This window comes from Ursus maritimus, unplaced genomic scaffold, assembly GCF_017311325.1.
Source record: "Ursus maritimus isolate PB19 unplaced genomic scaffold, ASM1731132v1 scaffold_15, whole genome shotgun sequence".
In the NCBI taxonomy this organism is placed as follows: Eukaryota; Metazoa; Chordata; class Mammalia; order Carnivora; family Ursidae; genus Ursus; species Ursus maritimus.
Window position 1 is genome coordinate 21,605,153 of NW_024423897.1, and position 25,977 is coordinate 21,631,129.

At 49.8% G+C, this 25,977-nt stretch overlaps 1 protein-coding gene across 2 annotated transcripts; it reads left to right on the forward strand.

Moving 5' to 3' along the window:
* The first annotated feature begins 1,654 nt into the window (after window positions 1–1,654).
* On the forward strand, window positions 1,655–24,642 carry SPARC (secreted protein acidic and cysteine rich). 2 transcript variants are annotated; one of them, XM_008692486.2, is made up of 10 exons: window positions 1,655–1,793; window positions 11,670–11,739; window positions 13,020–13,082; window positions 13,638–13,725; window positions 15,223–15,344; window positions 17,335–17,455; window positions 19,327–19,460; window positions 20,370–20,518; window positions 22,817–22,965; window positions 23,424–24,642. In XM_008692486.2, exons 2-10 carry the CDS (start codon window positions 11,683–11,685, stop codon window positions 23,450–23,452), a joined length of 912 nt encoding a protein of 303 aa, XP_008690708.1. In that variant the 5' UTR covers window positions 1,655–1,793; window positions 11,670–11,682; the 3' UTR covers window positions 23,453–24,642. The 2 variants fall into 2 exon arrangements, with proteins under 2 accessions (XP_008690708.1, XP_008690707.2); XM_008692485.2 differs by lacking the exon at window positions 1,655–1,793 and adding an exon at window positions 3,204–3,226.
* The last annotated feature ends 1,335 nt before the right edge of the window (window positions 24,643–25,977 follow it).

Below are 25,977 nucleotides of genomic sequence, written 5' to 3' on the forward strand. Positions count from 1 at the left end.
TTCATGATCAATTTTTGTAGGTTTGAGGGTCTTTGGAAGACTAGTGTTGGGCACTATTCCAGGCTGGAATGCTATTAGAAGACAACCCCCTCATTGAGTGAATGCCAGCTCTGTGTTGACCGCTGTTCTAGACACTTCGAGCATTGCAGCAAATATGACATGTGATTCCCTGCTCTTGTGGATCATTCGTCTGGTGGGGGAGATAAACAGTTTCTGAGCATGACAAATGCCAGGAGGAAAGAAAGACCTGTGTAAGTTGGTGAGAGAAGCAAGGAGGCTGATTCTGGTTGGGTGGTCGGGAAAAGGGTGTGCTCTTCTAGGAGATGACATAATAACAGAGACCTGAATGATGAGGAGAGACCAGGCACAGGACATTCAGATAAACTACTGGTCTTGGCAGAGGTAAGAGCAAGTGCAAAGAACCAGGGGTAGGAACCAGGTTGGGGTTGTTGAAAAACTGAACAGAGGCCAGTGACCTGAAGTAGAGAGAGCAAGGAGGAGAGGATGGCAAAAGAGGCAGAGGCCATATCATGTGGAAATTTATGAGAGCGTTCTCTGTCTTCCCCTTTCCATGTTGTTCAAGCCAAATCATGCTTCCAGAGCCACCTATTCCAGCAAGCCTTCTCCACTGCTCCAATCCAGGCATCCCTCCACTCTGAACCCTGGGATAAACATCAGAGTCTGTACCACTCGTGTGAGTGGGTGTATGCATAAGGCGTGCCCTCTTGGCAAGATCCAAAGCTCCTGCAGGACAAGGACCAGATATGAATTCTCATGTCTCACAAAGTTCTAGGAATGCACTCACAAACATTCATACATTCATCAATATTCTCATAAAGTTTCAACCAAGACCTGTTGCACCAAGAAGTTCATGCAGCATAAGAATGAACCAAGTTGAATTGTGGTAGACTCAGCCTGCCTAGACCCTTTAAACCAGGTGATCTTGGGCAAGCGACTTAGCCTCACTGAACGTGTTTCCTTATTAGTAAAATGGGCACAATAACAATATCTAAGTCAAGGGGTTGCTGGTGAAGAATATGAAGTCTCAGTAAGCCTCGGCTATTGTTACTTCTATGATTACTATCATTGGTCACCGTATCTGTTCTTTACTGATGACACAGACTCCCCAGCTAGAAAGCAAATCTCTTAAATGTCTATTCGTGGTGCAACTAGAGTCAGAGTTGTTATTTTTAGATCACATCCCCCATCATCAGCGATGATGCCACCAGAGGCAGCTTCTCTTGTCTGTACAGAGGCGAGTCTTGGCTTTGCCTTTGTCACAGTCCCCTGGAACTGGCAATGCCCTCCTCAACATTGCCTCATCTTGTAAAGATCACTGGTCATGAAGTCAGGACACTTGGGCCTGGCTCTGCCCCTGGGGGCCTTTGGGTAATACCTTACCCCTTCCAAGCTTCAGTTCCCCTCTGAACAAGGAAGAGGTTGTTCCAGATGATTCCTGTGGACCCTTCCAGCCCTGGCGCTCCATGAGTCTGTGTTGGCAGCAGCCCCAGAACCCACGAGGCAGGCAGGGTTGGGGAGCCTGGTCAGGACAGCCCACGACAAGGAGAGGAGGAGAGAAATGGAAGACCTAGCCTGCTTTGGCAGTGGAGAGAAGGGGGAGGGGGAGAAGGAGGAGACAGAGGAGCAGGAGGAGGGACCGAGGGGTGGAGGGGAGACAGACCCAGCCCAGAGCTCCGAGTGGTTTCCTGTTGCCCGGCTCTAAACCCTCCACATTCCTGCAGACCTTCACACTGCCCAGAGCGCACTCCGCCAGCCGCCTGCCTGCCACTGAGGTATGCACAAGCCCTGCCCGGCCTCTCCCTTCTCTGGTTGCTCCGCCCCGACCCCCTAGTTCACTCCTGCAGTTTGTGTACAGAAAGAGGAGCTGTGCTGGGAGGTCTCTGGGTCAGGGACGGGTGCTCATCTCCTTGGGCTCCATCACCGCTCCCACTAAGGGCAGGAGCCACGGACCCACTGCCTGTTGCTTTTCAGGTGGTATGACTTGGTCTCCCTTTTAGGTTTGCAGAAAATCATCTCATTGTGTTTTTGGGAGAGTGTTTTCTCTCTCTCTGTCTCTCTCTGTGCCCACCTCTCTGGTTTCAGAGGCTGCCGGCTTAGCCTCTGGGCTCCCTTGCGCAAATGTGGCAGCCTGCTTTCCTAGGAATCTGATCTGGTCACAGCTGCACGGGGACGGCTGGTAGCCAGCGTCTGTCGTGCTCCGCATTCTAGGAGAAGACTTCCTAGACTTGGTTTTCAGTCGGGGGTTCTGTTTTCCAAAAGGAACTTCACATGAATGATAAATTGATCTCTGGAAGGCCAATGGGGGGTCTCCCTTGAATCAGCACCCCTGGGAAGGCTCCTGTTTCCCTGGAATTCTCCCCCACTGACCCCTCCCCCTCCAACACACGCACTCTGAAATAGCACCGTCAGACAGTCACTCCTAGGTTAGGCATTGTCCCCAGCCGGGGCTGCCTGGGTGTAAGCACAGGAACTCACTGGCAGTAGCGCTTAGTGTATGTAGATCTGAAAACCCCAAACATCTGAAATCATTCAACCAAGGCTCTGGGTCCTCTGGGATGCTGGGTGTGGTGGAGGATGTTCCAAGAAGGAGAGAAGGGGGAAGGCAGGCCAGAGAGAGTCCCAGGACAACCTTCTCACACCTCCTTGTTTAGAAAGCCTAAACTCTACATGGAAATGGTGTCTAGCCTCTTAGGATATTAAGTCCTCTTTGGACACACTCTTTCCTGTCTTTACCTTCGTTGGCTCCTTTGGCTGGTTGGTGAGTGGACTTCCTGGAGTCTGAGGGACACCAAGGGAGAAGGGGGGACTGAGATGAAGCATGTCCTCAAGGAAGCCCAGTCTGCCCAAGAGAGAACAGAGAGGTTCACATTTTCCTCCAGAAAGGACAGCATTCTACACAGAACACAGGGAACATGTTATTGCTAGCAATTCTCTACGGTTAAATTTCTATCTTTTGCAAGTGCTGATGGGAGAGTGAGAAACAAATAAGAAGTAGGTCGGCAGACTTAAGGCACACATTCTATGTGCTGTCTTAGGTAAGGAAGTCCTTCGAACTTAGTTTCCCTATCTGTAAAGGAAGAAGGTTGGACTTGATGGTCTTTGGGGAGCCTGACGTCATCTGAAACTTTCAAGGGAAAGTCTCTTAAACCAGAATCCAGACTGGCCTTTGAATGGGCTTTAAGACATCTGCAAGCCACTTAAAATTGTATGTATAGTAGTAATAGTAGTAGTAGTAGTAGTAGTAGTGTGTGTGTGTGTGTGTATGAGAGAGGGAGGGAACGAGAACAAGAGGTATTCACAGCCTTTAGTCTTAAGATATACTCAAATGGATGTACTTCCCAAAGAGCCAGAGGGCATGACGATGTGGGAGATGGAGTGTGGGACTGGAAGCAGATGTATATTTGCAGGAGGATAAACAAGTTTGAAAGGGAGTGGTTGGGGGAAGAGAGGGTTAACTCACAGGGCTCAGCTGCCACATCGACAAAGCCTGAAGCAAAGGGAGGGGGAAGGGGGGAAGGGGTGCCTGGAGATGGAATCAACTTTTGAAACTTTCTCCAAGTCCCACCCACAGAAAGGCTCTTCTTTGCCATGACTCACTCTGGGAGGAATGTGAGTTGCCACGGTAACCTTTTTTTCAGGGTCTCTGCCTGCTGGCTGGGAGGGGACACGGAAACTCTCAGACCTCAGGCTCAGTCTGTATGTTCCCCACCCCACTCGATCCCCAAATACCAGGATGGCAAACTCTAGGTCCTGCCCTGCTGATCTCCCAGGATCCCAGGGGCAGCCGTGGGGCTGTGATAAGCCTCCCTGACCCGGTGTTTGAAGACCTAAGTTTTAGTTGCACTGCTGTTTGGGAGGTGCCATTTGACCTTGAACTAATCTATTCTGCTTTCTGAGCCCCAGTTTATTCCTTGGTTAAAGAGCAATAACAACCGTCAGCTTGAAGGGGTATGGAAGAAATGGGGTGATACGCAGGAAGCACTTGGCACATTGTGGCCCCCAATCCCCCCATGCAGTGGGTTTTTAGAACTGATAAATTTAAGGCATCCAAAGACTTGGTGAAATCATTTCTAGCTTTTTCGTCTGGCAGCTCTATCATCTTGGGGTTTGTGTATAACTTCTCTTTATTGAAAGTGCTAACAGGCACATTTAAACAAAATAAATGTTGTTTAAATCCATTTTGACGCGGGCACCTTCGTATTTCCCAAGGGTGTTATACCCTCCAGTGTGAAAAGAGCATTGGCAAAGGCGACGGTAGAGGCAAGTCATAACTCACAGTGAGTGACATTGGGTAAGACCCTTCCCCTTTCTGGGTCTCCGTTTCCTAATCTGTTAAATGGGGAATCTAGATGGTCTCCAGGGGTCCTTTAGGTCTGAAGTCCTGCAAACTGAAATCCCAGAGGTTGCTTTCATGAGAAGAAATAGCTGGCCCATGTTTTTAGCCCCTGCCCCCCTAGTTGGAAAGGAAAGGAGAGAGGAGGGGCTAAGGGATCTTGGGTTGTGTAACAGTCCTGCTAAAATCTTTATCCATCTGTAGAGATTTGTCAACCAATAGCAAATAAGCTATAAATAGGAAAGGATGGTGGAGAAAAGGCAAGAGCTCAGGATGTGAGGTAAACAGGAGACTATTTGGTTTTCAAGGTTACTTAGATAGGTAGCCAAGTGTGCAGAGATCAACGGGGACGGACGCAAACCCACAAGGATGTAGACTGTAAACATTGATTTTACCAACAGGCACCCACTAGCACAGCTAAAAATAAATGCCTCCATACGAGCGTCAACGCAGAAGGTCACGCTCTCACACGCCTCCCCCTGAGCCATACGTTGACTCACAGACAAGTTCCAGGTATACGTCTTGATGCACATACAAACCCTGGGGCTGACTTGCATGGGCCCAGACAGACAGATGCTGAGCCAGGTGGACACTCAAAGACAGATACGAGGCTTCATGCAGAGGTCCTCAAGGCCATAGGTCACTGTGATAGACACACTACCAGGTGCACAGACGCGACTGCCGTTTGTAGCCACACGCAGATGTGCAGAGCCAGACATAACTGCAGGTTACGACGAGGAGGTAGACGTGTTGTACACACACAGGACCAAATCACTGGCTGTGCTTTACAGATAGAGAAACTGAGGATCAGAGAGGGAGGATAATCACTGAAGGTCACACAGCCAACTGCTGTCTGAACCTAACTTCCGGATGTTCAGAAATGTCCACATGTTCACTTTTTTTTCTTTTTTTGATGATTTTCATCTGGTCGCTTCGGTTGCACGCCTGTACACTTCTGTCTATAGGCAACAAGGCCTGTGGATGGTCAGTGACAGCAGTACTTTCTCTCTCTTTGCTGGTCAGTGTGGCCTATCCCAGCCCGCAGAGCTTTGCCATGAGGGCAGCACGATGCCGGCTTATAGATGGCTGCTGGTATGCTTCCTCTGCTCTTCCCCTCACCCGTCTTTAAAGGAGGAAAGAGAGGGCTAGAGCTGAGCTTTCAGCCTAACCTGGGGATTAATGAAGCTACTACCTTTTCTCTACAGCACAGAGCCTGGATCCTGACCCCAACCCTGAACTCAGGGATGGCTGGGCTGGGCAGAGCCAGAGCCAGCAAGCAGTGACTTGGCAGAATTATTTAGAAAAGCAGCCTCCTCTTATCCAGGAGGAAGAGATGTCTTAGACAGGAAATTAGCTCTACCCTAACTTCTCAAGACATAGAGCTTGGTGTCTATAGAAAAAATTATGGATGGAGATACCAACTCTATCCAGAACTGGGTTCTTTCTTGATAGTAACCTATCTCATCTGGGGATCCCTCTGGGTCATCTTATATTAGTTATGGCATTAGGACCCCAGACTGATCAGAAGAGAAAAGAAACAGAGCAAAACAAGGTGAACATCTGGATGTTTCTGAACATCTGGAAGTTTAGCACTGATACCAGCCTCCTGTGTGACCCTTGAGTGAGTTATTTCCCTCTCTGAGCCTTAATTCCTCTATCTCCAAAATTGGGAGCATGGCAAAGAGGTTTTACCTGGCTGGACAAGACCAGTCCATTGGTAGTGGCTACGAGAAGAACCGCGTTCAGGATTCAGATGCCACCCCGCACTTTAGGGGAAAAGGTCATGTGATCGATTAGTAATGTCTGCCACATGCACTGCAGGAGCAGGTGGAGAAATTTTCACCATGTAGTTGCTATCTTTGGTATGTGACAGCCTGGATTCTGATGTTCTTTCTCATCCCCTCCATTTGTGGTCACCCCGATGCAGCAGTGGCCCCTAGAGGGAGCCAAGGAGGAAAGCCTGAAGCTCCACCCTGGGCCTCTCCTAACCACTGTGAAATAGTGAAACGTGGCAGCTTAGATGCCTGTATGGAACCTCAGTTAAGCTGATCCTAGTCCCAAACTCCAGGGCTGCCTTGGAGTTGCCCCAGAACTTCTTCACTCCTAGGCTTGGGCACCCATAACACCCTAAAACTTTCCCTTAGCTTCTTCCCTTCTGGCAAGAAATGCTAAAATTGGAAGCAGAGTCAAGGGACAGGTTGGGAGTGGTGATACTCTGAAAGGCTTCTGCCTGAGCCGACTTAGAAAGTCAGGGTTGCAAGAAACCTCAGGGACCACCTTGCCCCAGGGTCTTCAAACTGTATTCACAGGAGAACCTAGAGATGCTCCAAGCCTCTCAGGGGTGTCTGAGTATGGAGGACTTTCAGCCTCATCTCAACTCGCCTTGTACCTGCTTTTGTTTTTTTAATTTCAAGCTGATTCGTTGAACAGATTATAATGAATTCATGTTTCAACAAATGCAGTAGGCTTTTAGCTGCTTCAAATATTGGACTTCGCAGAAGACCTCACTGAAAGAGAGGGCTTACATAATTTTGAACACCACTGATCTAAAACAACCTCCTAATTGTGCAGAGGGGCAGGGCCAGGTGTGGTCCCGGGAGGAGAGGAGCCTTCCCGAAGTTTGCACAGTGAGCTGGGAGCAGCGTTGCCAAGACTGCATCCCATGGACTCACGATGTCCATGTCACGAGACCACCTCCGAGCAGGCTGTGCTTGCTCCCCGACGAGTGCCAGTGTGGTCGCACCAGCTGCGGTGGCGCCTCTCTGGCCTGTCTCGGACCTCCTTCCAAGTCCCAGCTCCCTGGTGAGCCTGGCTCACAGAGGGGGTTCCTTTATTAGCTTCCAGACTTGTTTTTCTCTCTTTGGGCTTGTTTACCAGGAACGTGTGTTTTTGGAACCCTTGTTTCCAAGCCAAACAGTGGGAGAGGGATGCTTGGTTTGCGCCAGCAGCCCAACGAAGAGGCCAGCCTGGGGCCCAGCCTTCGTCACTGTGTTCTCTGGAGGCTGGGAGGGTGTCCCCTTCCCCAAGAGGAGCAATGTCTCCTTTGTTCCACCCCAACACCCTTTCTCCCTGGGCCACAGACAAAGAGCTGGGATTCTTGCCCTGGATCCTTGAGGGGGATGGAGATTCTGGGATCTGCAGATTTTAAGATGCTCTTCCAAACAACATTGTTTACTTCTTGTATTTTCTCAAATAAATCACCCGTGAGCCTTTCAAGGTAGGTGTATTATTTCCATTTTACAGATGGAGAAATGAATTGAGGCCCAGAGAGGGAGAGTCACTTTCTAAAGATCACATGGTTGCTAATTGGCAGAGCGAGGATTTGAACCTGGACATTCTGTCTCCAGAGCCCATGTGCTTACCTTTATGCTACATTGCATAACCATTCTGCATAACCACTGGTTACCTTTATAACTACTCTGATGTGGTAGCCATTACCCACATGTGGCTACTTAAATTTAAATTAATTAAAATGAAATCTAATTAAAAATTCAGTTCATTTACACTAGCAATATTTCAAGTGTTGGGCAACAACATGTGGCCAGTAGCTACCATATATAGACGATGCAGATATTGAATAATTTCATCATCTCCAAAGGGTTCTATTAGACTGCACTGCTCCGTAAACCTCTTTCTACTCAGATTGGATTTGACGATTACAACTCAGATTCTGTGCTTCACGCTCGTAAGAGCCTACGATTGCAAGATTTGCAATACAAAATTCCATAATTCTGAGATTTCCCCCAGTTCTGACAAGGGACTTTTCCGTGTCCAGGGAAAGCCCGAAGGAGGCCCTTTATATTTTGAGGGAGATGAACTGGGGGGCTGGCTGTACTTTTCCATCCCCAGAGTCTTTCTAAAGAGAGAGAAGTGACCTCGGCTTCGGGTCCTGCTGGCAGCCAAGGATGGGTTTTCAGCCGTCTCCAGAGCAAATAAAGGCAAAAGGAAGGGACTTGATGTACGGAACAGGGGGAGGAGGCGGTGGTGGGGTGGGGGTGAGCAGTGTCTGCGTTTGATGACCACCAAGCCAAGGGAAACACACCTCGTGTTCCTCCCCTGGCCCAGGCTACTTTCCCTGCACCTCGGGCCAGTTCACAGCCCAACTGGGCTCCATTCAGGTGAGCACCTGGGAGGGAGCAGCCGCCAAGAGAAACTGTGTGAGATGAAGAGCTGGCCAGTGGTGCAACAGGGCTGCCCGGGACCTCATTCAGCCCTGCCTCTCACTCCCTGGGGCTCTCGGAAGATTTCCTCCCCTCTCTGGGCCTCAGTCTTCCCACCTGCTCTATGGAACAACAAGACACTCCTTGAGCCTCCAATGGGATGCTCAATTGTCAAAACACTTTGGAAAGGATAGACATAGGCATCATCACGAGCTAAAGGGATACAAAGGAGGGAGTTTTCATTTAATACTAGTCATTTCTACAAAGCTGTTGAAATTTTCACTAGGCATACCAGATCTATGTTTGATTGGCAATGTGTTCCAAATGCTGGGGTTTGACTCCATGTTCTGAGCTCTCGGGGGTTGTTGTTGCACCCCCTGAGCTGTGCCGGATGGGTGCCAGACCTGTTTCAGAGAGCCTCAGGAGGGATCCTACACATGTGTAGGAAGTATGTCCGTGCAAGAAGAACCATCTAGCTGTTCCCCTTGACTCTCATCCCATCATATGGAGGGAAAGGGTTCTGGGACTGGTAATGGAGCATTGGGCACTGGGCAGAACCCCAGATTTGGAAAATAACTCTTTCTCTAAGATTTCGGCTCATTTTCTTAACACTGTCGCTTTCTGCCTTCTCCTTCACTCCCACACCAGATGGAACATAATCCCTATTAGGCCCAACCCAATTCCATGAGAAGGGAGTTTGTCAAGGCAGTTTGACTTGCAAGAGGCCTGAATGTTGCACGATTTCCTGCTCTCAACCACAGTCTCATCGGGAAAGTGGGACTAAAGGCCCTCCCTTGCCTTGTCTGCCAGTGTGTCAGAGGTTCCATGAGGACAGCATGTATGTGAGGCCTTTAGACACGAAAAACACTACAAGATTTAGAATTATTTTTTGGTTCTGGCTGCAAAACCAGCAGTGGGAAGGGTGAGTGTGTCACTGGAAAAGAAGGGCAGGAAGCAGGGGGAGAAAGGACATACAAAAAAGCTGACCAGAGCTGGCCAGAGAGGGGGGAGCATGGTCAGAGGGGGGAGCAAGGTTGCTCTGCTCAGATGAAGGACACAGACTCTGGTGATGTTGGTCTTCCTGGCTCTTCAACCGGAAGCTTATTACATTTCCAGTCCTAGCAGGGGACTAGTCAAGTCCATGACATGACTTCTGTCATTGAAGCCCAGACAACACCTTTTTGTGTATCTAACTACCAGTCTCACTCTGCCCCTTTGACTTCAATCAGTCTCAGACAAGTCCTCCATTGATGCTCTCTCTCCTGTTCCATTCATAAAATCATAGGCCCGGGTTGTCTTGCTTATATCTTCCAAATGGGAAAGCAAGCAGGGAGATTTTTCCACCTCTAGGCCCAGGAGTGAACAAGCAGACAACTGTGTGGAACAGGAACATTCGAACAACTGCCTAGAAAGGGAAGACTGGACTCCTCTGGGATTTGGAGCCAAGGTGAAGCAAGGACAGGCCCCCAGGCTGATTCCTCTCAATTTCTGTTAGTTTCATTTCATACACATGCCATGAAATAGGAGGTGAGGTTTTGTGTCTATTTTAATTCAATAAAGGGCCAGTATGAAGTCTACTCTTCCTCTGCCTGTTTCTACTGTTCAAATCCTATAACCCAAGTGAAGAAGGGTTGTGCCACAGGCGATGATACATGCCAATACCAGCATGTGCCTGCAACATTTTAAAGGCATTTTAAGAACCCAGCCTACAACCTCAAAGTTTACCTAGTCTAACCCTCACAATAGTGGAAGGGGGACAAGGTCTAGAGAGGACAAGTGATTTAACCAATACACCCAGACAGTTTTGAGGCGGGTCAGGGACACCTGGCATTTAATTCCAAGCCGAGTGTTTTTTTCCATGATGCCAGGGTACCACCAAGGTGCTTGGTCAGTTGAATAGTCTTGAAAAGAACTAGGGATGATGAGCCCAATATAGAAGTTTGTGGGGGCAAAAGAGGGAAGATATGGCCACTGGTCACCTTGACAAAATGCTTCTCCGGGGCCAAGGGCGCACTCTTGTTTTGTGTAGCCACAGGAGGAGGCACAGAGTAGACCAGAAGTTTGAGGGAAGCACATTTAGATCCATACAAGGGATAGCTTTCTAAAGTTATTTGGAAATAGAAGTCCATCTACTGAGAACACGAAATAAAATGTCCTCACTACAGTTCTTCTGTGAGAGATGGCAGTGAACCATCAGAGAAGATTCTATTCCCAAATCCCTTGCAGTCATGAGATTTCTGGAGCGAAGAGCTCAGCATCTGGAGAGTGAGGTCTCAACAGTGACCAGGGCAGAAGAATGTTCTAGATCTCAAACAACATCCTTTAGCTGTGAAGGGGAAAGAGGAGAAAACATGAACACATGCAAGTATTTGGATAGTTTGCCTAGAGGATCCAGATAAGTGCTGTCCCTTCTGAGTAGAGCACAGAAAAATGTGGCTACCCTCGAGTTTCCACTGGTCACACTCCAAGACTACTGTTCTTTGTTTTAGAAGGTAGATCTCATTGTCTCAAACTGGCAGGAGGTTTCTGCCTATTAACTTCCCCCCCTTCTTTCAGAGGGGGTAGGAAGGAGGAGGAAAAGGAAGAGGAGGAGGGTTAGGGGGATGAGGGGAAAAAAAAAAGAGAATCCTAGAACATTAGGGATTTAAGGGCCCTTGAAGATGATCTGGCTCAGGGTCGCCCAAGCTTGACTAGTTAGCCAACCACCTTTGTTGAACCACTATTTAAAAACTTCAATAAATATACTGACAAAAGAGACTTTATATCTTTACCATAAATGGAAAAATCTTAGTCTTCTGTCATAAATGGAAGGAAGCTACAAAAATAAACACAAAGAAGTCAAAACAACTTCATTGAATTCCAGCTGCATATAGTTTCCTGTGGGGGCTCTGAGCCAGAGGCCTGCTCTGTTACAAAGGAGATAGATGAGTGCTAGAAAGGTATTAAAGACATCTAGCACCAAACTGAGGCTTTCTGTTTGTACAGTTGGAATTGGAAGAGAATTGAGTAGAAGCAAATTTTTCTTGCATCTTTCACTATAACTTAACATGCACCATCTAAAATTACCTTGCACATGACAGGAATTCAGAGTCAGAAGGAGTTCTCCATCAAGAAGACCCCCGTTCACTCAACTCTCAATCTCTGTCCCCCCACAGGGTTCCCAGCACCATGAGGGCCTGGATCTTCTTTCTCCTTTGCCTGGCCGGGAGGGCCTTGGCAGCCCCTGTAAGTACCTCAGGAGCATATCTGCTTGGTCTTCCTCCCACCGCCAGCCCTGGCACCGAATTTGCCGGCCCTGGCTGCTTGGAGGGGTCAGGGACTTCCTATCTCATTATTTGCCTTCTTTTTAAAAAAGGTTTTTTCTTACACTAATAAGCACAGGAGAAAAATTGAGAAGAGGACACTGGATGGAGAGTATGGGGAAGAGAGATTTCCATGTAAGGAGAAAGTGAACAGAGAGGGCTGGTTAGTTTCCAAATCAGTGAGGACTGTTTGGTTGCAAGCAACAGGCTCCAATCTGGCCAAATTAGTGGGGGAAGGGAGACAGGGGCAAATTATAAAATCAAAGGTGTTGGGCAGGACTGGAAAAGGGCAGGTTCAAGATCTGGGAGGTAAGAACAAATAGACGGTCTTGGAGATGTTGCCATCTGAGTGGATCTGCTCCAGCAGTTTCACATCTTGCAAAAACGTGCCAAGAAGATCTAAAAACAATTCAAGGAGAACTGATCTGGTTGAGCTTGGGTCCTGGCCCTGCTTCTTGGCCAGGGGAGTGTGGAGCACCCTGACGGACAGCCAGTCCCTCCAAGACTTGCCGGCAGGGGGCCAGTAGTAGTCATCCAACCCTAAACCCTAAGCCATTACCGGAGGAGAGAGGAAGCAGCATGGGGCAGTTTCTCTCAACCCTTGATTCCCTCATCCTCTCTCCACTAGGAGGTGTGAGTGATGGTAGATTCTGGCAGGAAGAGTCTGCCAAAAGATTGGGCAGGGTTAGCCTTACTTTTAGAAGAAGCCCCAGGTAGCCAGGCACCTCAAAGTTGTATGTTATCTTGCTTCTTCCTACTCCAAGTTGACATGGCAAGAAGGAATCACAAAATCATAATAATAATATCATACTTATGGGGAAGATAGTGGCATCTATTAAAATGCATGATATTCCTGCCCCGTGGGTCTCTGTTTTCCCACTCTAAGCTGAAAGGACTTGGTCTGCATCAGTGGTTTTCAGATTCATAGGAGTTGAAAGCAATGGAAATGCTTTTCCAAGCTAAATCTTCGATAGATGCCCCAGATATAAAATATATAAAGGGAGGGGGGTGCTCCAGAGTTCTATAGGACCTCTGTGTTCGGCTTCTCTTTTGCCCTCACCACCCCACCCATGGTAGTCCCTGAGGCACAGCCTTGGGGATCTCCAGTGAGCTGCTCTCCTAGCTCTCCCGGCTGGAGGCACTTCGGAGGCAAAGCTGGCCTTGGCCCTGACCTCTCTGAAGCCCATTTTCTCTTCCCAACAGCAACAGGAAGCCCTGCCTGATGAGACAGAGGTGGTAGAGGAAACCGTGGCTGAGGTGGCAGAGGTAGGTGGGTGGGGAGCACAGACCTCCACATTCATTCCCTGGAGAAAACCGGATGGGTGCTGTGGGGTCTCGACCCAGGAACGGGCATTTGCACACACAGGGCACACACAGCACAGATGTGAATCCCGTCTGTCCCCCAATCCTGACGCATTCCTGAATGCTTCCCAAACCTCCCATGGCACCCTAGAGTTGGGAACTATGATTTTGAAATATTTTATTTTTAAGCTGTGGGACAGTTTTTCTTAGGTGATCACCCACAGTCTCCCCATACATTAAACATAAAGGGGGAGCTGCTGTGGTACAGCTGGCGGGGGTGGTGGGCTTGGTACCCCTCCTATCCTAACACCCCTGGTGGCCTCTGAGGCATCTTGGTGGGCCTGTAAGAATCCATCGAAATTCTGGATTCTGGCATTTGTGCTCCCTGTGCCCTGGGCCTGGCACACCTTTCCAGCTTGTCTCTCCTCTTGTGGGACCTAAAGCTCCAGGCAAGTCCCCTCCAGTGTTTACCCCCTGAGAGTGGGGGCCATTTGACTCACCCTTCTCCCTCCACCCCAGGGACCTGTGGGAGCCAACCCCGTGCAGGTGGAAGTAGGAGAATTTGATGAAGGTGCTGAGGAAACTGAAGAAGAGGTGGTGGCTGAAAGTAGGTCCCTTTCTCGTGTCTTGTCGTATCCAGGCTTTGCCCTCCGCTGCTTGAGCCTGGGGCATGGGGACAGTCTATGTGAGGTTCCTTCCCCAGGAAATTCAGGGTGGGCTTCCCCCTGCAGGGTGGGCTGTGGAGGAGAAAGTGTTGACTGAAAGGTTGGGAATCTTCTCCGGAATCTGGGCATGATCTATGTATAGCCAGGCTGTCTATGCTCTGAGTCAGGAAGGGATGTTTCTAAGCTAGAAATGGCTTTCTCCCCCTTACAGTTATTTGCCCTGATGCCAAAGTTGGATTTCATGTTCCCACTGAGGTCACAGGTCCCATGTGGTCACGGCACTCCTCGAGGACCTCTGTCTTGGCCCATGTCCCAAGTGGGTGCAGACCTGAAGGAACTCCAAGAGTTTTACACTCATTAGCTTATTTGATTTGCACACAGCTGTGAGGAAATAAGGCCTGGGAATCCAACAGAGCTCATAGAATGCTACGCTCGGAGTTGGTGCCAGAAAGAGAGAAATGTCTTAGGGCCTCCACCTCCACCCCCACCACCGTGCCGGCATCTCCATCCCACAGCGTAGAGAGGCATCATACCCAAGGGGGTGTTAACAGCATGGACTTGGGAGGCAAAGCAACCTATGTTTGCCTCTAAACTTGTTGACTCCTGCTGAGAGTGCACTCCGACAGCCTGCTTAGTTCTCTGAGCCCCGCTTCCTCATCTCTAACACAGGACTGATGAAGACGGTAGACCCTCATCCCATGGCTGTTGGAGGGTTATGAGTTGAGGCACAAGAGCTCTTGGCCCAGTGCCTGGCAGGGCAGGCATCCAACAAAGAATGACTCAAATACCCCAAATCATGCCTCAGGAGGAAACGGCCAGATTGAGCTGTCATCCTGAGGGCACGGAGTTTTTGTTGGAGCAGACGGTCATCTACTGAGTCTGTTCCTTCCCTCCTCCAGGCCCACCCTCATCCGGTGTTTACCAGACACAGCCGGGCTCTATTGTTCAGTGTGGGCCTCAGGGCGCTTCTCCCTTTTCCCTCACGGACACTTAAGTCTGTTTTGCTTGGCCTGGCAGCTGGCTCCCTGACAACAGCTGATTTTCCAAGTCATTCTAGAAAGTTTATTTTATTTATTCTTGAAAGTTTATTTTATAATCCAAAAATGCCTCACTGTCACTGAGGAACAGAGAGCTGAGAACACAGTGGTTACTTCAATCCTCAAGGGAGTTATATGGTGTCCAGTGCTCTTGGGTCCCAGATTAAGCCTCAGCTCCCCAAAATGTGCCTGACTCTGACCTCCCACTGAATCTCTAATTCCCAGACTGAGCCAATGTCTCCTTTAAGTGCCAACTGCTGGGCTCAGCAGAAGAGAAAGGAGGACTCGGGGCTGCCTGGAGCCCAGAGTGGGGGCACAGGGGAGGCGTTCTGCCCAAGGATCCATCTGGGTGGGTTGGGGTGGACCCGGTGGTGCTAACTACATGTCCTTGTACTCTACCAGACCCCTGCCAGAACCACCACTGCAAACATGGCAAAGTGTGTGAGCTGGATGAGAACAACACTCCCATGTGCGTGTGCCAGGACCCTACCAGCTGCCCTGCCCCCATTGGCGAGTTTGAGAAGGTAAGGGCCGGGGGCTGGGGGCTCGGGCCCTTGCAAACATGCAATGGCTGCCCAGAACACTGGTGGCTTGGTGGCTCTGTGGGGCAGCTCCAGTCTCAAAATTCCCCTCTTTAGATAGTCACTGAAGGAAGGTACAGGTAAAGCTCTGCCTGTCACTGGGTTTCTCCAGCAACCAGCAAGAATTTATTCAGCACCAGCAGGTTCCCAGCTCCACACCAGATCCAGAAAGGAATACATCAAGAACATCAGACACTGAGATAGGGGCTTTCTCTGCTTGGGAGCAGCCTAGCAAAGCATCAGGTCCAAAAACGTGGGTTCTGGGGTCAGACTGAAGGTTGACTCCATCTCCGCCCTTGTTAGCTGTGAGATCTCAGCCAAATGCAGAACATTTCCAAGTCTCAGCTTTCTCATCTCTAAAGTGGGGATAGAAATAGTCTTTATTTCTTAGGACTGTTGTGGGGATTTGTTAGGTAGTACTTATTACCCAATATATGCTATTTATTTACTTCTTTAAAAGATTTTATTTACTTGAGAGAGACAGAGCATGAGTAGGGGGAGGGACAGAGGGAGAAGCAGACTCCTCACTGAGAGGTGAGCTCGATGAGGGGCTCGATCCCAGGACCCTGGGATCATGACCTGAGCCGAAGGCAGACACTTAACCAACTGAGCCACCCAGGTGCCCCCCAATATATGCTATTTAAAAAAACCTTTCAAACCCATGCATTCTGCCTCCAATAGGACTCATTTATCCAACCATCCATCCATCTACCCATCCGTGTAATTATTTATTGAGTGTGCACTCATGGCAACCAATATGCTAGTGATGACCTTTTTCAGAACAGCAAATCTGGTAGCAGCATTGTTCCCACAACCTCCTATCTGGGTTCTTCATCTTTAGTCTCTCTCTAATACAACTTCTCCTCTGGGCTCCAAATTTTAGCATCATTGTCAATTCTTCCCTCCTCCTTACCCCTTTACGCCCATCCCACTAGTCACCAGTGCCCATCAACTCTCCCTCGGCAGTGATATATAAGCAATTCTAAGGAAGTAGGTACAGGAGATGTGATACAAGGCTCCCTGCCTCCTAACACAGATACTTACTGCCACTGTATTGTTCAGCCCTTGGCACCTCTGCTTGGCCACCCCCATGTACAGAGATTCATTAGGAGGACTCACATGACTCAATGTAGGGTTGTACTCACAGCAAAGACTTCTTACAGTGACATGTTAAACATACACAGCTAAATAGTAATGGAACAAGACATAGGGAGAGTCTGGAGGAATCCATGTACAGGCTTGCTTACTTTCTCCACCTCCACGAGGGGTCTCGCAAAATGCACTTTTTTCCCAGCTACGAAGATGCAGCCACATGGGAGCAACGTTTCTGCTCAGGGAAGCCCATTAGCGACTTAGCACTCCAAGTTTTCATTGAGTGCTGCCTACCACGTACTCAAATTCCAGACTCCCAGAAGGAAAGCAGACGTTCAGCATAAACTGTGTTGTTTGTACAAGCGGTCTAGGCACAGTGAGGCATCCTTATTGTCTGTGGAAAGTTTTATAGCAGTGCAGGGACTTGTTTACCAGCCAAGTTCCTGGGTGCCAGCCAAGGGCCAACAGCACAAGCAGGCCTTTCGAAGCATAACAATCCCAGGCTTTTTGTGTTAATTTTTCCTGTACACTCTGCCTTTTTGCCATTCCCATCTTTAATTCATCCTTTCTAGATCTGCCAGGTTTGTTTTTCCCAATCTCGGCCTGATTCAGTCGTACCTCTGCTCAGAGACCCACAGTGGCTCTCAGCATGGGCTGAACATTGGTCTGGGAGCCCCAAGAGTGGGTTCTTGTTGTAGCTCCACCACTAACTCTCTGTCTGATCTTGGGCTTATCACATTCCTTGCTTGGCCCTTTGTGTCCCCATCTGTGAAATGGGCAAAGATGGTGGTACCAGTGAAGGGCTTTGGGAATGAAGGGGAGATCTCTGCTTTCCCGACAGGTATGCAGCAATGACAACAAGACCTTCGACTCTTCCTGCCACTTCTTTGCCACCAAGTGCACCCTGGAGGGCACCAAGAAGGGCCACAAACTCCACCTGGACTACATCGGGCCTTGCAAATGTGAGTCTGTCCTTGGGTACTTCCAGCCTCCCAGCTCACGGAGAGAGCACTGAGCTGGCACTGATGCTGGCTCTGCCGCCCTCCATGCTGTGTGACATTGGGCAAGTGTCTTCTCCTCTCTGAGCCTCAGGATTGCCATTTATAAAATGAGAGGATTGTCTATGAGTAGCTTCCTCTCAACTCTGCGTTCAGGACACCTTCCAGGAAGGACTGAGCAGTTGTGGAAGCACAAGATCAGGGAGGATTTTTGGAGCCTCTCCCTAGCATCCAAGACAACTCACTCTTTTTCTTTAATGAGGGGGATGTTCTTCTATACGGCTAACCCAAATCTTTACTGCTTCAACACTGTAAAGCAAAAATGATGTTCTATCTGGACCTATAAAGTGGTTTTTGTTTTTAACTTTTATTTATTTAAGTAATCTCTACACCCAATGTGGGGCTCGAACTCATGACCCTGAGATCAAGAGTCACGTGCTCTTCTGACTGAGCCAGCCAGGCAGCCCTTGGATCTATAAAGTTTATTTTTAAAATATTTGAATTTGAATGCTTTAAAATATGGGGCATGCCTGTCGGTTCCCTTAGGCGCAGTGCTTACTCGGCGTTGCCATGTCCTTGGCCTTTTCACCCCATCACATTCCTACCTGCCCCCTTGAGACCTGTGATTAATCGCCCTCTTCTAGAGACCTAGGAGTCAGGGGTCTGGGGGAAGGGATGCCAGGATACTGTCTAGCTTTGTTGGTGATGCCAGCTGCAGATTCCACTGGCCCAGGTGAGTCCTTTAGTGCTGGCAGTCTCCTTATCATTTGAAACACCCAAGGCCACAGCCGGTCCTCCCCCAAGATAACACTCATGTTGTGTGTCTGGTACATTCTGGCACCAGATGGCACTGGGGAGAGTCACTCACCTGCTGCAGGTGTGCAGACTGCAGAACGGTGGAGGAGAAAACCAGGTTCTCCTGTGGTCAGCCCCACTCTCCTGGTTATAGGGCCGAGGGTGTGAAATAAGGCACAGGAAGGAGGCCGGGGGAGGAATGGTGGTAGTCTTTGGGCCGTGAGACTGCCAAGGGGCCTTTTACCAGGTGGCTCTTGCTGTCCTCTGCAGCATATTGCTCACTTGCTCCAACTCCTAGTGTGCCCCCCACAGATGCTCCCTTCCATTCCCCAGCTGGTAGTGGAGAAGGTGGTCCTAACCACAGAGGGAAGTGTCCCTAGACTTAGGATGAGGGAAGGACAGGCCTCTAAGCCCTTGGACAGCCACATGCCCTGGATGGTGGATGAGCTCTGATAATGTGGCCTTGAGCAAGCCTCATCTCCCCAAGCTGACCTTTAATAAGTCCAACAAGAGGGTGGACTTGGTCTGACATTCTGGGATTCTAAATTCCAAAGATTAGGATAGAATCATTATCACAAAGAAGGTTCTGGTGGGTAAGCAGTCCTGACCTCCCCACCCCAGCTGAGCTGGGCCTATGGATAGATCTTGTTCCTCAGCCTCACAGCTTCGAACTCCTCCCAAAGGTTGGCATCACCAGCATGGGACCTGGGGGCCTTTATTTTCAGGCCTCATTACACAGAGAGATGCAGGAGTCTCTGGGGTGACCCATTTCCTCAGCAGGCCAGATCAGGCTAAGGGAAGAGCAGACATGTCTTTGCGTCTCCATTTGCAGAGCATTCTTCCCTCCACACAATCTGCTGTGCTCACTGTGGTGTGAAGAAACTGGCCCAGAAAGGCCGAGCCACTCACTGTGCCAAGGCCTGATTGAGACGGCTGTAGGAGGAGGCCCCGGGGTGGGAAGTGTGGCCTAGCCAGTATGTTGGCCCTCAGGCATGGAGAGTCCGGGTCTGTGCTGACAACGCTCATGTTTTGGACCCTAGACATCCCTCCCTGCCTGGACTCTGAGCTGACTGAATTCCCCCTGCGCATGCGGGACTGGCTCAAGAACGTCCTGGTCACTCTGTATGAAAGGGATGAGGACAACAACCTTCTGAATGAGAAGCAGAAGCTGCGAGTAAGTGCTCTCTTTCCAGCCTGTTCCAGGGTCGCTGCCTAGCACTGAACGAGATGGCTCCTGGCCCCAGGCTGGCTGAGATCCACAGTCCCATTCCTAGAACTAGGCCCCTGAGGGTAAGCCTACACCCCAGCTCTGACGAGTACCCTTATCCTGGGTGCTGGACACAGACTTCTCACTGCCTTTGGAGGCCAAGAGTACACATTCACTTCTTGAAGACTCTGAGAAGTCCTGTAATGAAGAGACCTGCTGACTTTGTTTAGCCCAGTGTCAAACAAAAGGGGCACAAACAGCCCTATTCCTTTTTCCTTCTGAGTCTGTGGATCTTTTTTTTTTTTTTTAAAGATTTTATTTATTTATTTGACAGAGACAGAGACAGCCAGCGAGAGAGGGAACACAAGCAGGGGGAGTGGGAGAGGAAGAAGCAGGCTCCCAGCGGAGGAGCCTGATGTGGGACTCGATCCCGGAACGCCGGGATCACGCCCTGAGCCGAAGGCAGACGCTTAATGACTGTGCCACCCAGGCGCCCCTGAGTCTGTGGATCTTAAACTTTACTGAATCTATCAAGCACTGGGAGGACTGATAAAGTGCAGATTCCTGAGCCCCACCTCGGGCCTACAGAATCAGCGTCCCCATGAAACCAGGCCCAGGAAGCTGCATTTTAACACACTCCCCAGCTGAGTTTGATGGGGCAGCTCAATGGAGATAGAACCCTTTGAGATCACCCTGGGCCTCCACTTTTGTGGATGAGATGCTGCTACCCGTCTCCGCCACTTCCTTCCCTTACTTTGAACCAAGGGGTCTTGGCTGGTCTCTTCCTGCTCTGGCCTACTGTCCAAGGTGGAGGGGCCCTGACTGGCCTGGACCGTCTCCCCTGGACCCTTCGTCACATGGCGTCTGCTCTCATAGGTGAAGAAGATCCATGAGAACGAGAAGCGCCTGGAGGCCGGAGACCACCCTGTGGAGCTGCTGGCACGCGACTTCGAGAAGAACTACAACATGTACATCTTCCCTGTGCACTGGCAATTTGGCCAGCTGGACCAGCACCCCATCGATGGGTAAGACCTCTGGCCCTCAGGATCACGGGGGGCTGCTCTGGCTTGTCGCTGGAGTAGACGGAGTCACAGATCAGGGCTGGTAGGCGCACCGGGTCTGGCCGGAAAACGTCTCAGCAGCCTCTGCTGCTCCCAGCCCTGGAGCCCACAGTCTGTGTGGGGGCCGAGACAGGAAGGGCCGGGCATAGGAGAAAAGATGCACACCCGAGGGGAAGAAAGCCACAATGCATTTTCACGCCAGAAGCAGCAGAAGTCAGCGGGAAATGAAAGTCCCCCCTTATCCCTGCGCATGCTGGCCTTGGGTATCCATGAGTTGAGGGAGAGCGAGCTAGGAAGGAGGACAGACTCCATGGGGCAGTGGGGCCGAGGTGGGGCAGCCTGCATGCTCGCGGTCCTCCGGCAAGACCGGAGACCCAGCCCCAACAGGGCAAATGGGCCCTGGGAGTTCTTAAAAAATCCGCAGAGCCGATCACATCCTCACTGCAAGCCCTTGGTTTAATTGTTCTTGCCTCTTGTCCAAATGGTTCTGAAGTGCCGTGCAACTCCACGGAGGAGCAGGCAGGCGCTGTCAGCGAACGAACACTTACTGAGCGTCTATTATGTGCCCAGCGCTGTTCTAGGCGGGGGATTGAACAGTAATCAAAACTGACACGGTCCCTGTCCCTGGGACGCTCACACTGTGGGTGATGATCTGCTTCTCACAATCGAAGGAAAAAGTGAAAAGGCTCCCAGAAGCTGCAGGGGGTGGCTTGCGGCAACGGGAGGCCGCACAGTGGTTGTCACGACCCTCGCCGCAGCTTTCTGATCTCCTCTTGCTGTGCGTTCTTGGAGGAGCATAGAAAGGCGGGCCACCCTGTTTACGTGCCTGGGGGAGCACATTCTGTACAGGGGTCCTCCTCTCTGGAGGCTCACCCCTTGGTCTTGGTCCAGGCTGTGGCCTGGAGCCCGCCCACCCTGTCGGCAATCCCTCGGGGCTGGGGTCTCCTGAGCTCTGGGAAACTCCCTGCTGCTGCTCTCCCAGGCTCTTTCCATGGCTGGGATCCAACTGAGTCACTCACTGGGGAGAGGGAGGAAAAGTCAGGGGGACATCTGGAGCTTAGGCTGAGCAACTGGATCCCATCAAAGAAAGGACCAGGAGAGAGGCTTCCAGCTGGGGCTAGAGGGACTGTGCATCTGGGAAAGTGCTCCAGCCTAGGCCAGGGGATCCATTTGCCCCCTCTTCTTGTCCCAGAGCTACATGGTGACCTTGCCTGAGTCCCTGCCCCTCTTGGGACCTCAGTTTTTCCAATGATATACTATGTAAGGGGAGGGAGTATTCCTTCTAGTTCAAACATTGTGTGATTCCTTCCATAAGTTGGGTGGGGTGAGGGGGTCTGGGGGCTAGGAGAAAATTGGAGTCATGGCGTGGCCCTTGGGGAAGAGTGTTTTAAGGACAACTAGTTGAGGGCTCAGGGAAATGAGGAAAAAATTCATACATGTGCTCTGGAGTCAAAGCTGGCTGGAGGAACAGGAATGAAGGACAGTGGGAGAGAAATGAGAAGGCCTCCCTCTTGCACATGATGATATACAAAAATTTAAGCTCTATGAAGGTTTCAGTTCTTTTGACCCACTTGCCAATCCCAGTCCTTTCCCACTTCTCCCCAGAAGGCAGCACTGTTATCATTTTGAAGTATCTCTTTTCAGAGTTGTTTTTTTTTTTTTTAAAGAGAGCATGGGGTGGGGAGGGGCAGAGGGAGAGAGAGAATCTTAAGCAGGTTCCACGCCCAGCACGGAGCCGATGTGGGGTTGGAGCTCACAACCCTGAGATCGTGACCTTAGCCAAAATCAAGAGTCCGATGCTTAACCGACTGTGCCACCCAGGTGCCCTTAGACTTTTTTCTATGCATTTGTAGCTATATAAATGTGTGTCCACCAGAAGCACGCATTGTTGTTTCATAGCAGATTTTGATCTACCAATAGCAGAATATTTTTATTTTAAGTTTCTTTGCCCCGATTCTCAGCCAATTAGGAAACAGTTAAATGCACCAAGAGACCTTTCTTATGAATCCATGGGATCTCAGAACAGGAAGAGCTCTTAGAAATTATGGTCAACTCTCCACCCTTTGATGGTGGGGAAACTGAGGCCCAGAGTGGGGCAGTGTCTGCTCTAAGTCCCATAGCAGGTCAGCAGTACAGCGAGGGGGTAGACCAGGATCCTGGCTTCCTGTTCTGCTTTCGTGTCCTGTCCTGCCACCCCGCGGGGCAGGCTCACTCCCCCGTCTCTCGTGGAGTGTCCTTAGGCCCTCTCCCTCTTGCCTGCAGGTACCTGTCCCACACGGAGCTGGCCCCACTGCGTGCGCCCCTCATCCCCATGGAGCACTGCACCACCCGCTTCTTTGAGACCTGTGACCTGGACCATGACAAGTACATCGCCCTGGACGAGTGGGCCGGGTGCTTCGGCATCAAGGAGAGTGAGTGTCTGAGCAAAGGGGCCACCTTCTTCTCCCCACCTCCCCTCTATTCTCTCTGTCGTCTGTGTGTCCATCCTCTTGGCCCAGCTCTGTTCTCTGTGCCTAGTTAACTCCTTTTTCTGCTCTCCCTGTCTGGGTGGGCCTCACTCTGTCCGGTGGCTTCTTGTTCATCTGCTTTCTCTTTCCCTTCCTCAAGCATAGCGCTCAGTCTGTGCCTAGCACTATTTTGGGAGCTGGCAGGTACCTAGAGAGGGGACGGAAGTGTAACTTGGCAGCGTGTGCAAGTGACAGGAACAGGCCAGGGGCAGGGAGACCGAGGTCCTCAGTCTTCAACTTCCTGGGTGACCTTGGGCTGGTCCCCTGACCCTTGGCCCGGGGATGGGTGGGACCCACCGACTGCTGGGGAAGCCCCCATGGAGGGCTCATTTCTGATTCTGTTTCCTTGTCTTGCTTTGCAGAGGATATCGACAAGGATCTGGTGATCTAAATCCACGCCTCCTTCCGCAGTACCGGATCCTCCCTCTTTGATCTTCCCCTTCCTGTTTCCCCCAATGTTTAAAATGTTTGGATGGTTTGTTGTTCTGCCTGGGGACAAGGTGCTAATATAGATTTACACGAATACATTAACGGTGCTAAAAATGGACATTGTAACCCAAGTCATGACATTCTTAGCGGTAACACAGCTTAGCGGTAACACAGCTGTCAACGCCTCTTGCTCACCCACTAACGGTCTCATTTTTCTCTCGCCATTTGCTGTGCTGCCTCATGTCCTAGTGGCGTATGGGTGGGAACTTTGATCTGCTCAAGTCTGCCTTCAACACATCCTGCATCCTCAGATTTTCTCTCCATTTCTCGGTTTGAAACTAATACTCACCAAGTTAGTCTTTGTGTTCATTTTATTTCAAGGTACTGGCTGCCAGGGGGTCATCCCCGCATGGCCTGAAGGTGGGCAAAGGGAAGTAACAGGCACATGATGCTGGCAAGGATGTTTCTGGGACTAGGGGACTAGTGGGAGAAAGCCCTGCGGAAGCCACCAGCCAGAACCACAGATAACAAGGCTGTCACCCAGAGAAAAGACCTGAGTCTGTGTTAGGAAAACATATCAATTCTCACATAAGCCCAGTTCCTCACTATTCCCCACCCCCTCATTTTTCAGTGCCCTTTCTTTTCATGTTAGGCTGTTTGTCCAAACTTTTGGGAGCCGGGGTGGATCATCAGCTCTCTGGAATCCGCCAGGCCCCTGGGAGGTGGATCACCACACCCTGCAGGGCTTCTCCCCTCCTAGCTGTCTTTGGGAAATGCGGGACTGGGAGGCTGTTTCGACTAGAAAGGCCAACATCAAGAGCGAGGTGTGGAAAATTGTAAAGTAGAAAAAGTGGAGTCGGTGAATTGGTTTTGTTTTGTTTTGTTTTTTTCACATTTGGATAGCTGTCATAAGAGGTCTTTCCCTCGGTTTCTAGCACGTTCCTCCTTTTCTCCCTCTCCCCACCTTTTTTTCTTCTATTAATCAAGAGAAACTTCAAAGTCAATGGGATGGTCGGATCTCACAGGCTGAGAACTCGTTCACCTCCAAGCATTTCATGAAAAAGCTGCTTCTTATTAATCGTACAAACTCTCACCATGACATGGGGAGTTTGACAAATCTTTCAAAATAAAAAGTAACGACTTAGAAACTGCCTTCCTGTGTGATTTTTTTTTTTTTAAGATTTTATTTATTTATTTGAGAGAGAGAGAGATAGCCAGCGAGAGAGGGAACACAAGCAGGGGGAGTGGGAGAGAAAGAAGCAGGCTTCCAGCAGAGCAGGGAGCCTGATGTGGGGCTCGATCCCAGGACCCTGGGATCATGCCCCGAGCCGAAGGCAGACGCTTAATGGCTGAGCCACCCAGGCGCCCCTTCCTGTGTGATTTTGCATGTGTCTCAGTCTTACACACCTCATTACCCTGACAACACAGATACACGGACGGGCACGTCTACACACAACTGCACAACTGCAAACCTTTGCAAACACATTACTATGCTTTGGTGCACACACAGGCGTCTTTATACACAAGGGACGTATTTGTACACAGGGAATGTATGGTTCCTACAAGCACAAGTTTAGCTTACTTTTAAGATTTTATTTATTTATTGAGAGGAAGAGAGAGAGCATGGGGATGGGTGGAGGGAGAGGCAGTGAGAGACTCTCAAGCAGACTCCCCCTGAGCATGGAGCTTGACCCAGGGCTTGATTTCAAGACCCTGAGATCACGACCTGAGCCGAAACCAGGAGTTCGATGCTTAACCGACTGTGCTTCCCAGGTGCACCAAGCTTACTTTTAATTTTATGAACTGTGTGCTGAACGTTTTTCAGCACTGCACTTCATTATCAGAAGCACCGGGCTAAGCAACTATCTCCTTCCACCATCCATCCATCCTCTTTTTCCCCCCTCATACCGATTTATTTATTTATTTAAATTTTTATTTAAGTTTTAGTTAGTTAACATACAGTGTGTTATTGGTTTCAGGAGTAGAATTCAGTGATGCATTACTTATATACAGCACCCTGTGTCCCTCAGAACAAGTGCCCTCCTTAATACCCATCACCCACCTAGCCCATCTCCCACCCACCTCCCTCCATCAACTCTCAGTTTGTTCTCTATCTTTAGAGTCTCTTACAGTTTGTCCATCCATCCATCCATCCATCCATCCATCCATCCATCCATTTAGTAAACAAATGTTTATGATATACCTACTATACACCAGGTCCCATGCCAGGTGATAGACTCCATTGTGGCAAAGCAGACAAAGTATTTGTTCTAGAACTTCTAGTCTAGTGGGGAATAGATTGAACAATTTCACAACTAGGGGTGCCTGGTTGGCTTGGTTGGTAAGAGCATGCAACTCTTGACCTTGGGGTTGTGAGTTCAAGCCCCATGTTGGGTAAGGAGATTACTTAGAAACAAAATTTTAAAAAAACCTTAAAAAAAAAGCAATTGCACAACTTAATATAAATGGTAAGAAGTGGGCAGTGCA